The 14,848-nt window shown below is 49.4% G+C and overlaps 1 protein-coding gene and 1 pseudogene across 1 annotated transcript; both read left to right on the top strand.

Annotated features, from left to right (window-relative positions):
- The first annotated feature begins 7,934 nt into the window (after positions 1-7,934).
- LOC141127602 (posterior protein-like) lies at positions 7,935-9,107 on the top strand (annotated as a pseudogene).
- A 2,433-nt stretch (positions 9,108-11,540) lies between these two features.
- LOC141130028 (TBC1 domain family member 10B-like) lies at positions 11,541-13,986 on the top strand. Its single transcript, XM_073618016.1, is given in 2 exon segments — positions 11,541-12,441; positions 12,444-13,986. Coding segments are annotated over 2 exon segments (1,599 nt in total). The 5' UTR covers positions 11,541-12,278; the 3' UTR covers positions 13,880-13,986.
- Positions 13,987-14,848: the final 862 nt, after the last annotated feature.

Here is a 14,848-nt window from a genome sequence, read left to right as displayed (position 1 = left end):
AGGTACCTCCACTCTTCCAAGGCGAATTTAATGGCCAACAACTCCCTGTCACCTACATCATAGTTTTTTTCTGGCGGAATCAGTTTCCCGGATGCGAAGGCTACGGGATGTAGAAGGGCCTTGAGCCCCTGTCTTTGGGAGAGGATGGCTCCGGTGGCAGTTTCAGAGGCATCTACTTCCAATGCGAATGGCAGAGCCGGATCTGGATGCTTTAAGATTGGTGCCGAGGTGAACAAGGCTTTCAATTTAGTAAAAGCTTCCTGGGCTTTCTGGGACTACTGAAAACGGTTGTGTTGACGTGTCCTTTGAGTAATGGGGGCTACAATGGAAGAGAATCCAGTGATAAATCTTCTGTAAAAATTGGCAAAGCCATTGAAATGTTATACCCCCTTTTTGTCTGATGGGGCTGGCCATTCCTGGATTGCCTTGACCTTCTGTGGGTCCATTGCGACCCCATTGGTGGAGATAATGAATCCCAAGAATTGCACAGCAGACTTTTCAAAGTCGCATTTCTCTGCCTTAAGATACAGCTTGTGTGTTCTGAGAATTGCCAGGACCTTTTTAACATGAACTCGGTGTAACTCAATATTAGCAGAAAAAATAAGGATGTCGTCCAGGTACACGACTAGGAAGTTGTCAAGATACTCCCGGAAAATGTCATTGACCAGATGTTGGAAAGTGGCCGGGGCGTTGCATAGCCCAAAGGGCATCACCGGGTATTCATAATGTCCAAACCTGGACCTAAAGGGAGTCTTCCACTCATCTCCAGCCCGAATCCTGATGAGGTTGTAGGCCCCTTGGAGATCCAGTACGGAGAAGATTTGGGCGGAACGAAAATGTTGAAACAACTCTGGGATAAGTGGAAGTGCATACCGGTTCTTTATAGTTATTTTATTTAGTTCCCTGTAATCAATGCATGGCCTCAGGGAACCGTCTTTTTTTTCTACAAAGAAGATACCGGCTCCAGCCGGTGAGGAGGAAGGCCGGATAAAACCCTTTTCTAGAGTTTTTAGCTCCATTTCTGATAACAGGAAGATACGGCCAAAGGGAACTTCAGAGCCGGGCAGAAGGTCAATGGGGCAGTCGTAAGACCAGTGAGGTGGTAGGCGGTCAGCCTGTTGTTTGTGGAAAACGTCTCGGAACTCGAGGTACACCGATGGAACATGTTGGAGGTTATCAGGCACAGGGATTACAGCTGAACAGGCGGCCGGGGCAGGAGTGAGACAGTGCTGGGAGCAATACTCAGAGGAGAAGGAAACCTCTATCTTGTTCCAGTTTATTTGTGGTTCATGTGCCTGTAGCCAGGGGAGTCCCAAGATGATGGGGAACAAAGGAGAGGAAATCAGGTCAAAACGTAGGAACTCTTGGTGACCAGAATCAGTAGTGACGAAAATGGGTCTGGTTTCCTGGGTGATCGGTCCAGAGCGGGGGAGAGACCCATCAGCCAAGTGTACTTGAAGGCTTTGCTTCTTAGTTTGAAGATTAATTTGTAGCTCTTGAGCCAGCGTGATGCCCAAAAAACAGCTACATGCTCCAGAATCAATTATAGCTGGCTGGCGAGTTTCCTATTCCGCTATCTGTAGGGAGATAAGGAGGGAGACATAAGTTTTGGGTGCACTGGTAACTTGATAATTCATAACAGATCGAGGATAAAACTTACTAGGTCTCACAGGGCAGTTACGGAGAAAATGACCTGTACCCCCACAGTATAGGCACAGATTGGCTTGCCGCCTACGTTGCCTCTCCTCGGGAGTAAGAGGAGCACGGACCAGTCTGAGTTGCATAGGCTCGGCTTCGGTAAATGCGGTGGTTGGAGGAACCAGAAAGGGATGGTCGGCTTGGGAAGCATCCAGCTGGATCGAAGAACCTGGAAGCGCTCTGAGCGCCGTTCGCGCATGCGCCTGTCTAGCTTGGTGGCCGACTGGATCAATTCCTCCAGAGTTGCAGGGGTCTCCACCCTAGCTAACTCATCCTTAAGGACTTCCAACAAACCCTAACGGTATTGGTACTTCAGGGCAGGTTCGTTCCAGCCGGTATCAGCCGACCACTTCCAGAACTCCACTGTGTAGTCCTCAACTGGCCTTCGCCCTTGAGACAGGTTATGTAAAATGGTTTCAGCAGTAGCCGTGGGCTGTGGGTCATCATAAAGTTGTGCCATGTTTTCAAAAAAGGTATCTACTGAATTTAGAACAGGGCTCCTTTGTTCCATCAGACTGTGGGCCCAGGCTTGGGGTTCATTGGCCAGAAGGGAAATAATGAAGCCCACCTTTACTACTTCAGAAGAAAAAGTCCTTGGCTGAAGAGCTAGGTATAGGGAGCAAGCGTTCTTGAAAGCCCTATGTTTTTTGCGATCACCTGCAAATCGCTCTGGCATAGGGACCCTAGGTTCAGGAAGGGCCATTACCACAGTTGGATTTGATGAAGGCTGAGGAGCGGAGGCCCCACTGGCGGGTGCAGCTGTTGGTATGGGTGCTCCAGAGAGTTGCTGGAGGCGACTATCAATTTGGGTGTAGCCTTCTTGCAGTTTCTGAACTGCATCGGTGAGTGTGGAAACCTGCTGGCATAGTATTTCAAGCGGAGAGCGCACTCTGTCGGCCTCTGACATCTGGCTGGTTTGTACTGTCAGGTAAGTACTTACCGAGGCCGAGATGCCAAGAGCGATTCGCCCTTGCGACTAAGCGCAGTCCGCCCCTTGGAGGTGGAACAGGGAGCGGATGGCACAAAGAGGCACAGGCTACCAGCAGGTTGGATGGGACTTGCATAATACTCCTTGAAGGGTCCTGGTAGATGTGCAGAGACTGGCAATTCAGAAGGTCTGAAACAGGCTGAAGATAAAACACAAGGTTAGCAGGCAGATCCGGGACACAGGCAGAGGGTCAAGTACAGGAGAAAGCAGGTAAGTCCAGGTCACAAGCAGAAGTTCAGGCACAGGAGACAGTAGGCAAATCCAGGTCACAAGCAAAGGTTCAGGCACAGGAGATAGCAGGTAAATCCGGGTCACAAGCAAGGGGGTCAAACATTGAAGACAAGGCAGAATCCATATAAACAAGCCACTGGTCGGGTCCAGGAGAAGAGCAGAGAATTCAGGGACGATCTGGGTCAAGCAGTGATTCAGTAGGCAGGAAACAAGAAACAACTCAGACAGGAAGCTGAACACAAACCAGCAACCTGTCTGAGCACCTGAGTGTCTTTAAATAGGCAGCCAGAGCATCACGTTGAGCGTGTACTAATACGAACGCGCGCGTGTCGTGCCATTGGGCCACGAGCGCCGCATCTTTCTACTGCGCATGTGTTCGTTCTGGAAACCCTTTTGGCCAATACGGCCGGGTTGATTATTTCTCTGACAATGCCTCAGACTTTGCCAGGTCAATCCACAGGCTTGTTGACAATTTTTGGGCTAAATATATATTGAGGGCATTTTACCAGGCACCTCTGAAGAACCCAGAAGGCACCCTGGTTGAAAAAGGTTGGACTAACTGCGCTTAAGGTAGCAACACATTTTTATTTCCATTGCCTTGTGATCTTTGTTTACTGATATGCAAACAAGTTTTTATCTGTAAGCCCTCTGGCTCTTTACATACGTCATACAGCCAGACGCGCATTCCTACATTTTTTTTATCTTGCATCCTACCAACAACAAATTGTGAACCAAAAAGCTTTTAAACCTAAATCATGTATATTGGTTTCACTTCTTCAATGGAACAGGCCAATCTTCTGGTTAGCTCAGTTACTTGCACTCATGGGTACAACCAGCACTCTGGCTGTACACCTTACTCCATGTGTGAAGTTTGATGTTTTGCCAAATGCAAGATTAAGGGCTCTTGCACAAGGCTGTATATTAGATGTATAGCCACACAGAATAAACTAATAAAATAAGCTTTTTGTAGTGGCTCTTGGGAGCCACAGCTGCAGCATACTCTTGCCCATAGACATACTGCACATTACAAAAACATACACGGCATATATTGTTCAATCCATAAAATTTTACGTTTTGACAAATACACTCATATGTGTGTAGACGCGAGTGCCAGAATTTAAACGTGTATAGCCGTGTACAGTGGTTATTGTAATGCATGTCTACGGGCAAAAGTATACTGCAGATGTGCCTCCTGGGAGCCATAACAACAAATGTATTTAACTCTGTAATTAGCCTCATGTACACTGCTGCTGCTGAACGGACGTTTAGGAACAGTTGTGCATTTTTTCCCAACTGCTCCTGAACTCTCCTCTATGTTATCTTATCAGTACATGTACACAGGGTCGTTTATAGTTGTTTCTAGCCAGTTGAGTTTAGAGGCCTTTTTTGGAAAGCAAGAAAATGAGTTCAGACGCTGAGTTTAGAGACATTTCAAGCGCCAAACGCTTCTAAACGCGGCTAAACGCGGTAACTCGCATTTAGCTGCATTTCGCTTACAGGCGTTTTTCATTTTTGGCTATTTTGAAAAAAAAAAAAATAGTATTTTTTTTTCAAACGATTCTAAATGCAAACGCTGTAAAAAGTGGCAAAACACCCGCTAAACGCGGCATGTAAATGCGGAAAAACGGACATTTTAAATGTGGGTTACTATCTGTCAAGTTAAATTGTTCAAGAGAGGTTGTAAAAACATCCCGTGTACATTAAGCTTATGACTGTACACCTAATATACAAATGAGGGCATATGAATAGGTAATATTCTGGCAGCATGCAAGTGTCAGGGCTGGGCTCAGCCCTCCCTTCTCTGTGCTCAGCTGTCGGTTAATTGCCAGCATTCATCGTTCCACAGTGGCTTACCTGGTGATCATTTCCTGATTGTCAGCCAGCCCCTTCTAGTTATTTAAACTGCCTGGTTCATTCCCTCCGTGCCTTCGCCTTGTCAAATCTGGAGACTCTCTGCTGTGTTCCTGTTGAAGACTTGCCTGGCTGATGTCCCTTCTGGTTCCTGATCTTGTCCTGATCCTGTCTGCTGCCTCCGAATACGCTGATCTCTGGCTTCCTGACTTACTGGCTTGTTCTGGCTACCCGCTTTGGCTAATATACCCTGTAAGGGTGCGCATCTTCACTGGTCTCGCGATTCGATTTAATTACGATTATCTTGTCCACGATTCGATTCTATTCCGCGATGCATCAGGATTACTGCGCAAGTGCACATGGTTAAAAACTTTTTATCCAAAAATTCAAGCAGTCAGAAAAACACAAATTTTTCTCCAGTGGCAGAGGCGTGGTGGGATCAGAGGCGTGGTGGGATCAGAGGCATGGTGGGATCAGAGGCATGATGGGATGGTGGGATCAGAGGCATGGTGGGATCAGACTGGGATGGTGGGATCAGAGGCATGGTGGGATCATGATGGAATCAGACTGGGATGGTGGGATCAGAGGCATGGTGGGATCAGAGGCATGTTGGGATCAGACTGGCATGGTGAGATCAGAGTGGCATGGTGGGATCAGACTGGCATGGTGGGATCAGACTGGCATGGTGGAATCCGAGGCATGGTGGAATCAGAGGCATGGTGGGATCAGAGGTATGGTGGGATCAGAGGCATTGTGGGATCAGGCTGGCATGGTGGGATCAGGCTGGCATGGTGGGATGAGGCAGAGGGGTGATGGTAGTGGAGGGATGGGGTCAGTGACATTAGCACTCACCTGCTATTAGTGTCAGTCGATTCCCCTTCCTCCACGCTGCTCAGTGTGTTTCCCCCTTCCGGTGCCTCCATTGAAGCCTCTCCTCATGTCGGGTCTCCTTGAGCTCCTCCCCCTGCACTATACTGGCTGTCAGCTCATCAGCTGACTTTCTTCTTCAGTGAAGGGGAGGTTACTTTAGCCACTGTTGGAACTTAACATGAATATCATATTTCTGGATGTTGTACACATATTTCTTTACTTCCAAGAGAAGCTAGACTTTGAAGGAATGAAGCTTTTACACTCCCGGGAGGACAGGATGCTGCCACCCAGGTGGGAATGTAACCTGTTAAGCTTCCATTGCACATGACAATGCTGGCTCCGATCTGTCTATGGGAATTTCCTGATTAGCTACCATACACCCAGGTTTCAAAGACAACTAAACTGACAGGCATGATGGATGAGGTGACATACAGAAAATCAAGGGCCCAGGTATTTGTGGAATTTGACATTGGTCGGATGATGGCAATACATGGATTTACACTGCCCCTCAGAGGCCAGTTAGGGCAAGACGATCCATATGATAGCCTGTTGAAGGAACGCCCCAGAGACACTGTGATTCGTCCAAAGGCAAAGTTGGGCAGGCATAAGGGGGGGGGGGGTCTGGATGAGGTATGTTTGTTAAAAGGAAATGTTTGCCAGAGAAACTTTCTCTTTAAGACCTGAGGACCAGCCAAAAGGATGTGCTAAGTATCTGTTTGTATTGTGTTATGATTGTAGGCCTTGTAATATTGCAATTTTCCTGTAGTACCTTTATGTTAGTTTTCCTAATTCTGCTGTTTTAGTACATTCCTATTTTATTGGGAAATAAATGTAACTTGTTTACTAAGCAGAGGTGTTTGTTTTATTATTGTGCTTATCAGACTCATACAGGTTAACAACTATAGGGATTAGACAAATTAATACATGGGTGCAATAGTTATATAGGATATATTAGATTGTAGATTTTTGCACCGATTACTTCATTTGGCACCCAGAGAGAGTGTGAATTTTATTTTTACACAGAATCCACAAAAACCTAATGTATTTTTTTGTCTTGATTTCCCTGTAAGCATAAATCCTCAAGTACACCCAGAACTGAAAATCATCTCTAGTGTGGATAAGATTGGCGCTAGCTCGCGAATTCTGAAACCACGCTTGGATGGTCATGAAGATTCTGTAAAATATTTCATCAGGGAGACGGACGCATAGAACCTGGTGAGATCTTCGGCTGATATATGTATATATGTTAAACGTTTGTATCGTTAATGTGTTTTAGGCCTGTAACCAGTAAACGATACTGGTGAGTAAGGGGTTTGATCATCCCTGGTACTGATATAGCCTGTAGATTGACAGGATATACCACACATCTTTGAGGAAAAAGTGGGAGAAATATAGATTTGTATTTTTATTTTATTTTATTTTATTTATTTATTTTTTTTTAAATTAATTTTATTACTAGTGTATTTTTTATTTGGTCCCCACGTGAGTGTGAAATAGCGCTCTGTTCCAACAGAAGTTCAATGTGGCCTGCGATCTAAGGGGTTTAAAAATCAGTGGGAATATAGTGAGGCATTGACTAAGAGTGTGCCTTGTGTCTTCTAGGCTGTAGAGCTGAAAGGAACAAAGTTGTTTTTAAACGGCTTTAGGATTTGTTTTGTTTTTTTTGTTTGTTTGTTTTTTTGTTTCGTTTTTTTTTTTTGCTCTTGATTGTGGAACTACAAGTGAAAGCTTGCTTTCAAACAGTTTCATCTGTGTGTGTTTTGTTGTCTAGCTGTGGGCATTGTGTAAGCAACTTTAGTGTAGCTAGGTGCGAATTAGCATAGCAATGGAAGCCATTGAAGGTTTTGTTAACAAGTATGGTTGTGTTAGATTTGAGTCTATAAAAGAAAATGCATTAACACACCAATACAATGATCTATTAAAACAATGCAATACCCATAATGATGCCATAAAGCATAAAAAATCTTCCAATAAAGGCAAGAAACAGAGATTAGCCAATGCTGTATGCGTGTTGTTAAAGATGAAAGAGATCGCGGAACAAAAAGAATTGGAGTGGTACAAAGATAGAACAGAATAATAGCTAAGATAGAAGATGTGAGTAAAGGTGTTTCTGCTATAGCTGCGAATACAGATTCAAATGTTTGTGAATGTGATGAACTGAGGGATGAGATTGATCAACTGGTAATTGAGAATGGTTCATTAGAGCAGAAATTGGATGAACTGGAGGAAACGTGTATGTTAAGGGAACAATGTATCGCATCTTTAGGACAAAGAGAGTAATGAAGCTGCAATAGAAATGTTTAAAAGAGAATTACAAGAGTGTAAAAATCAGCTAGCCCAAAAAGATCATACAATTTTATCCTTGAAAGCACAGGCAATGGAGAAAGTGCACAGCCATTGTTGTGCTAACAGGGATACACATCCCTTTGTGACACAGGAGTTGGGAGACAGGAGGCTGATCGAACAACAGCCAATATATTCGGCTGACAATCCTGAAGAATCCCCAAATCAAAGTTCTTCTCTCTTCACTCTTGGGCCAGAAAGGACTGGGCAAGGATTAGGAATTATAAGAAGGAAGGGTAACACCCAATCCACAACACTCTCCATACAAGTTCGCACAAATCTGTGCCAGATTTTGGGGAAATTTGACACTAGTGCTTCACCCATTAGTCTCTCAAACAGGCTGAAGGCTGTGGTGGCAAAGTACATTTTAAACAATAAGGATGCATGCGCACTCCTCCACGCATGGCTTCCATTGCAACTGTGTGAAAAACTGCAGCCACCAGTCGGGAGTCATAGAGGTCTAACTCCCGAGTTAAACTCGAATTGGGGAAACTCGGCAGATAGAATGAGGGAGATGCAGCGCATAATGGGAGGAAGAGACACTAGGGGTTCAGACGCCCTAGAGAATACAAAATTTAGGAGGGGAATGGATCCAATACTCTTTTGCAGTGAACACTTCTCCATTTATAAGGCCACATACAATTGTCCTGATATGTCTCCTGATGACAGTAGTTTTCTGTGTTCTATGGCTAATAAGTGCACATGTATTGATTACCATAGAATTGCACTGAGGAATGCCACCTCATACCAGACCTTTGTAAACACATTAAGGGACTGGGTTCGGGAGACAGAGCAGGACAATAGGCCCCACAAATGAATTTCGGAGATAGCTAAAAGCGAAGGGAGAGTGAGATTTACAGGCAGGTGCTACAGGTGTGACAATACGGGCCATCTAATGAAGTACTGTAAATTGCCTAGGAGGAGCACGGGTGAGAAGAAGTCGTGGCATAAGAAGGAACAGCAAAAACCTGGACCAGATAAGGTGGCAAAGGAGCCAAGCGAGGCACCTGATGCTACAGTATATGGTCCTCTTTTGAGGGAGTTACAGAGGTTAGGGAAAGGAGTTAAAGAAAGCCAGGAGGAATATAGAATCCCACCCTCAACCAATCCTTATTTTAAACAATAGGGACGTCAGGCCCCGGAATTGTCCCTAGTATGTCATCTGGAGAGGGACAAAGGCAGCAGACCACGTATCCAAGGGGCGGTAGGGGGCCATCGCACCAATATACGTTTGGATACGGGAGCAGCTGTCAGCGTAACGAATATCGAACTTGAAAAGGATCCTACAGGGAGACAAATTCTCCTGAGAGGATTCAGAGGACAACTAGTACCGTCTGAGCAGTCAATACCTGTACCCATAGAACTAGAGAGGTTATATGTAGAACATAGTTTGTTTCTGTCACCAACACATGAGGGCACTATTTTGGGCTCGGATGTAATGGGGACACATGGACTGATTCTTGATCAGTGTAATTGGGTACTGTGGAAAGGGTCTAGATACAATGGCAAGGTGCACGTGGTCATGGACAGCTGTGAGGTTACATCAGTTAAAACAAATGAAATCCTTGACCCACAGGCACTACTGAAAACAGAGGACCAAACATTGGCTAAAATCTTGTGGCAACATAACAAAGTGTGGGCAACGTCTAAAGCGCAATGTGGTAAAGTTTCAAACATGATTGTAAAAATTGAGGGCCCTGATCCGCCACCTCAGCGTCAGTACAAAATTCCACCCGAATCTATTCCATACATAGAGAGCACAGTGAGGAATTTGTTGGCACAAAATGTAATTAAAGAGTGCCAATCTAAAACAAATGCAGCCCTCTGGCCAGTAAAGAAGGAGGGGGGGTGGAGGCCCACCGTAGATTTCCGTGCGCTAAACAGATGCACCTCTGTCTATTACAAATGTTGTTGCTAAGATGCCAGACATGATGACAGCACTGAAACCTTCAGCAAAAATGTACTCATCAATTGACATATCAAATGGCTATTTTTCTATTCCTGTGCATGAGGATAGCCAATACAAACTGGCCTTTACGTTTCAGGGGAAACAGTATTTCTGTCGATTAGCCCAGGGGTTCAAATCTAGCTCCACATACTTCCACATCTGTATGGTGGACATTCTGAAGGTATTTTCTGAGCCAGAATGCATCATTCAGTATGTGGACGACATCTTGCTCCAAACTGAGACAAAAGAGCAACATTATGCTCTGCTGGAGGAACTCCTGACACTAATTGAGAATGCAGGTCTGAAATTAAACCCCAAAAAGGGTCCGCTGTCATTTGGGCCAGTGAGCGCTGCAGAGCCCCGACATGAAGCCTCCCCCGCCCGGGCCCTGCTCCTCTCCGCCGGGGCCCCGGCCCGTGTCGCCCCCCCGGAAAGGCTCCACGGAGCGCCGGCCCCACAGAGAGCCCAGCGAGGCCCGGGGCCCCGGAGGACAGCCAGGGACCCCAGAGAGGGCAACAGTCACCCAGAGAGTGCTGATTGTCATGGAGGGCCGATCTATTACCTCAGAGGAAAGGAGCCCTCCACTACAGTCTATGGATACCGAGAGGATGGGACCCCCACCGCCTGGGAACACAGAGAGCCAGGGGCCCCGACACAGCGAGAGCCAGGGGCCACGACCCCTACAACACCGACACAGCGCTACCGAGAGCCAGGGGCCCCTACAACCTGGGAATACCACCGATCTGGGGCCCCTACCACCCCGAAACATCGTTACCGAGAGCCAGGGGCCCGTACAACCTGGGAATACCACCGCTACGCCCCATCCGGGGCCCCTACTACCACAATACACTGTTACCGAGAGCCAGGGGCCTGTACCACACCAATACACTGTCACCGAGAGCCAGGGGCCCCTACCACACCAATACATCTTATCTGAGAGCCACGGCCACCTACCACCTGGGAGTACCACCATTGTACAAGAACCGGGGCCCCCACCGCTGCAGTATACCGTTACCGAGAACCAGGGGCCCCTGCTGCTTGGGAGTACCACCACAGGGCCAGATATAGGGCCTCCACCGGCTGGGAGCATCTCCACTGTGCAGGATCTGGGGCCCTTACCACCACAGTACACCACGCCAGAGAGCAAGGGGCCCCCAGCGCCTGGGAGTACCACCAGTGTGCCAAATCTGAGGCCGGTACCACCACAACACACAGTGACCGAGAGCCGGGGGCCCCCACAGACTGGGGCGGCCACTGGTGTACCAGACACTGGTGTACCAATATACGCCACATCGGAGAGTCGGGCAGCGGTCACTGTCAGCCCTCCGCCTCCTGATGAGCTGACCCCACCCCCAAGGGACTCTCCAAGAAAAGCCCCACTGATCAGACCTGTGTGGGTAATGCCAAGAAAGGTCCCGGAGAACCTCGGGGGCCCTCCAACACAAGGCCCCGCCCCTCCACCCACACACACATAAACACTGGACAAGGAGCCACCCTAATACTGCCTCCGGGGGACGGAAGTGCAGTACAGACCTTGGGGGAGGTACCTGTAGAGCCCATGGCCGCACAGAGGGTACCGCCCCCGCAGGACTCCCTGCCACACCTCGATCCATCTCCAGGCCAAAGAACATCCCAACTGCCCGATAATCTGGCAATACAGGAGACGTCACAAGATGGCGGACAGCGGGCTCGGGGCGCCGTGGCGTCGCTCCTGAATAAGCGCGGTGAAGAAATGATTGCAGCGCCCCGTGTGATGTCTGACCCCGATACCGCAGCTGAGAAAATGGGGCCCCAATCACCTGTGAGGCAGGGCCCAACCCCCACAGAGGCTCCAACACATGGCGGGCAGAATGAGCCTCCGTACTCCCGGCCACAACGTCTACAGAGCAGCCGCCGAACTCTTCTACCCCGGACATTAGAGTCCCACCAGAGAGCACCCTCCCCAATGGTTCCTCACAGAGCTCCGCAGCTCCCTCACCGGGCTCTGCGATTGGTCCACCCGCTTCCTCCACCCTCCCTCAGCAGCAGCAGGACACTTCGGAGAAGAAGGCTTTGCCTGGCCAAAATTCCACCCCTCAGACGAGCAACCTTCCCCCCACGGGTCCACCTCCCACCCAGCTAGGGACATCCCTCTCTCCAAGTCGTATCAATGACCCTTCAAGTCCTCATCGGAGCGTGTCCTCCAAACCCCCACTTCCCATTCCACCCCGATCCTCCCTCTACCCCGGCCACGCCCCTTCCATACGGGAGCAGGAGCCTTCCCTCAGCCTTCGCACCGCCTCCCTGTCCAGCTTCAGGTCCAAGGCCCCCGCCCCCGACACACTTAGCTACCTGGACTCTGTCAGCCTAATGTCAGGCACGATGGAGTCCCTCAGCCACCTGGATGACGCCAGCTCTCTGGGTTCGGACTCTGAGATCAACGGCATGCCCTACCGCAGGACCGACAAATACGGCTTCCTGGGAGGAAACCAGTTCAGCGGCAACGGGGAGGGCTCCATTTCTGTGGAAATCCCTGGCAGAGAGAGTTGAAGTGGCTGGACATGTTCAATCATTGGGACAAATGGCTGATGCGGCGATTCCAGAAGGTGAAGCTGCGATATAGAAAAGGAATCCCATCTTCTCTACGTGCGCGTGCATGGCAATATCACTCCAACAGTCACCATCTCCTCAACAAGAACCCGAGGAAGTTCGAGGAGTTGGAGAGACATCCTGGAGACCCCAAGTGGCTGGATGTGATAGAGAAGGATCTTCACCAGCAGTTCCCATTCCATGAAATGTTTGCTGCTCGCGGGGGCCATGGGCAGCAGGACTTGTACCGTATACTGAAGGCGTACGCCGTGTATCGCCCGGAGGAAGGCTACTGTGAGACGCAGGCTCCAGTGGCCGCGGTGTTGCTGATGCACATGCCAGCAGAGCAAGCATTCTGGTGTTTGGTCCAAATCTGTGACAAGTATCTGCCAGGATATTACAGTGCCGGCCTGGAAGCTATACAGCTGGACGGAGAGATTTTCTTTGCCCTGTTGCGTAGGGTTTGCCCCATGGCTTACAGACATCTAAAGAAGTTTAAGATTGACCCCATCCTGACGGAGTGGTTTATGTGTATCTTCTCCCGTACTCTTCCTTGGTCCTCTGTCCTACGTGTATGGGATATGTTCTTCTGTGAAGGGGTGAAGATTGTTTTCCGAGTCGGTCTTGTGTTGCTTCGGCACACGCTGGGGTCAGTGGACAAGCTGCGGAGCTGTCAAGGCATGTATGAGACCATGGAGAAATTACGGAGCCTTCCACCTCACTGTATGCAGGAGGAAGTTCTTCTCCCAGAGGTGAGTGCCCTCGCGGTTACAGATGCTCTTATAGAAAGTGAAAGCAATACACAGCTGCGCAAGTGGAGAGAAAATCGAGGAGAGTTACAGTACCGCCCTTCACGCCGCTTACCTGGCGCTCGCCAAATTCAGGAAGAAAAGCTGCGCTTGAACCCTTCTCTGAGCGGTAGTCAGCTTAGCTTATCCAGCCTTTGAAGGCCCTCTCCTCCCAACAGTCCCGCTCTCACCCTCCAGCCACCGGAGTCTGTGGTGGTGTCTGAGGGTCTGCATCCTGTTCTGCCTTCTCCCACCGCCAATAAAGCACTCTTGGGACCACCCAAGGAGGCTGCCAAGAAGGGTAAGGAGAAACAAAAAGAACAGGACAAAAAGAGAGAGAGGGAAGAAAGGGAGCGGGAAAAGAAGAGAGAGAAGGAAGAAAGAGAAGAGAGGGAGCGTGAGCGGAAAAGGAAGAAAGAGCGAGAAAAACAAAAAGAAAAAGAATTAAAGCGACTTCAGAAAGAGAAGGAGAAAGCAGAGGCCAAACAGAAGAAAGAGAGGAAAGTTTCTTTCCGTCGTAAGGAGGCGTCTTCCCCGGCCACTGACTCCACCCACAAGAGTGGCACTGGCTCAGCCGATGATACGTATTTCTAACAGACCACATTATGGATTCTCCGAGTGGAACTGTGTGTCAGTCACTGGATAGTCTTACGAAGAGAGGGAGGTCCTCTGTCTGGGGCAGGGGCGGATCCAGGGGGGGGCAACGGGGCAATTGCCCCCTCCGAGAAATGCGTGTGACAGAGAGCAGGGTGTGAGAGAGCCCGCCGGCGGGCGGCTCCGTAAGTGAGAGAGCCGCCAGGCAGCTCCGTGAGTGAGTGACAGAGCCGCTGGGCAGCTCCGTGAGTGAAAGAGCCGCCGGGCGGCTCCGTGAGTGAGAGAGCCACCGGGCGGCTCCGTGAATGAAAGAGGAGCCGGGCGGCTCCGTGACTGAGAGAGCCGCCGGGCGGCTCCGTGAGTGAGAGAGCCGCCGGGTGGCTCCGTGAATGAAAGAGGAGCCGGGCGGCTCCGTGACTGAGAGAGCCGCTGGGTGGCTCCGTGAGTGAGGGAGCCGCTGGGCGGCTCCATAGGTAAGAGAGCCGCTGCTGACATGTACCCCTCAATGTGGGCGGGCTGCTGCCTGCTGGCCAATCAGGGAGCCGGTGGGCGGGGGAGCAGAGAGATGACATCATCTCTCACCGCCCGTCGCCCGCCCTGCATCCCTGCAGTTCAACTTCCCCCCTGCTTGCAGGCAGCTGCGGCAGCAGAGAGATTACATCATCTCTCTGCTGCCTGTCTCTGGGACACAAGAGACCACCTTAGCAGGTGGCAAGTGACAGGCGACGTGGCAAGTGACAATCCGCAACATGTGGCAGGCGACGTGGCAAGTGACAATCCGCAACATGTGGCAGGCGACGTGGCAAGTGACAATCTTCATCTGGTGGCAGGCAACGTGGCAAGTGACAATCTGCATCTGGTGACAGGCGACGTGGCAAGTGACAATCCGCAACATGTGGCAGGCGACGTGGCAAGTGACAATCTTCATCTGGTGGCAGGCAACGTGGCAAGTGACAATCTGCATCTGGT

Source organism: Aquarana catesbeiana, linkage group LG02, assembly GCF_042186555.1.
Source record: "Aquarana catesbeiana isolate 2022-GZ linkage group LG02, ASM4218655v1, whole genome shotgun sequence".
NCBI lineage: Eukaryota > Metazoa > Chordata > Amphibia > Anura > Ranidae > Aquarana > Aquarana catesbeiana.
Note: the sequence above shows the minus strand (reverse complement) of the source record. Positions and strands in the feature narration are given on the sequence as shown.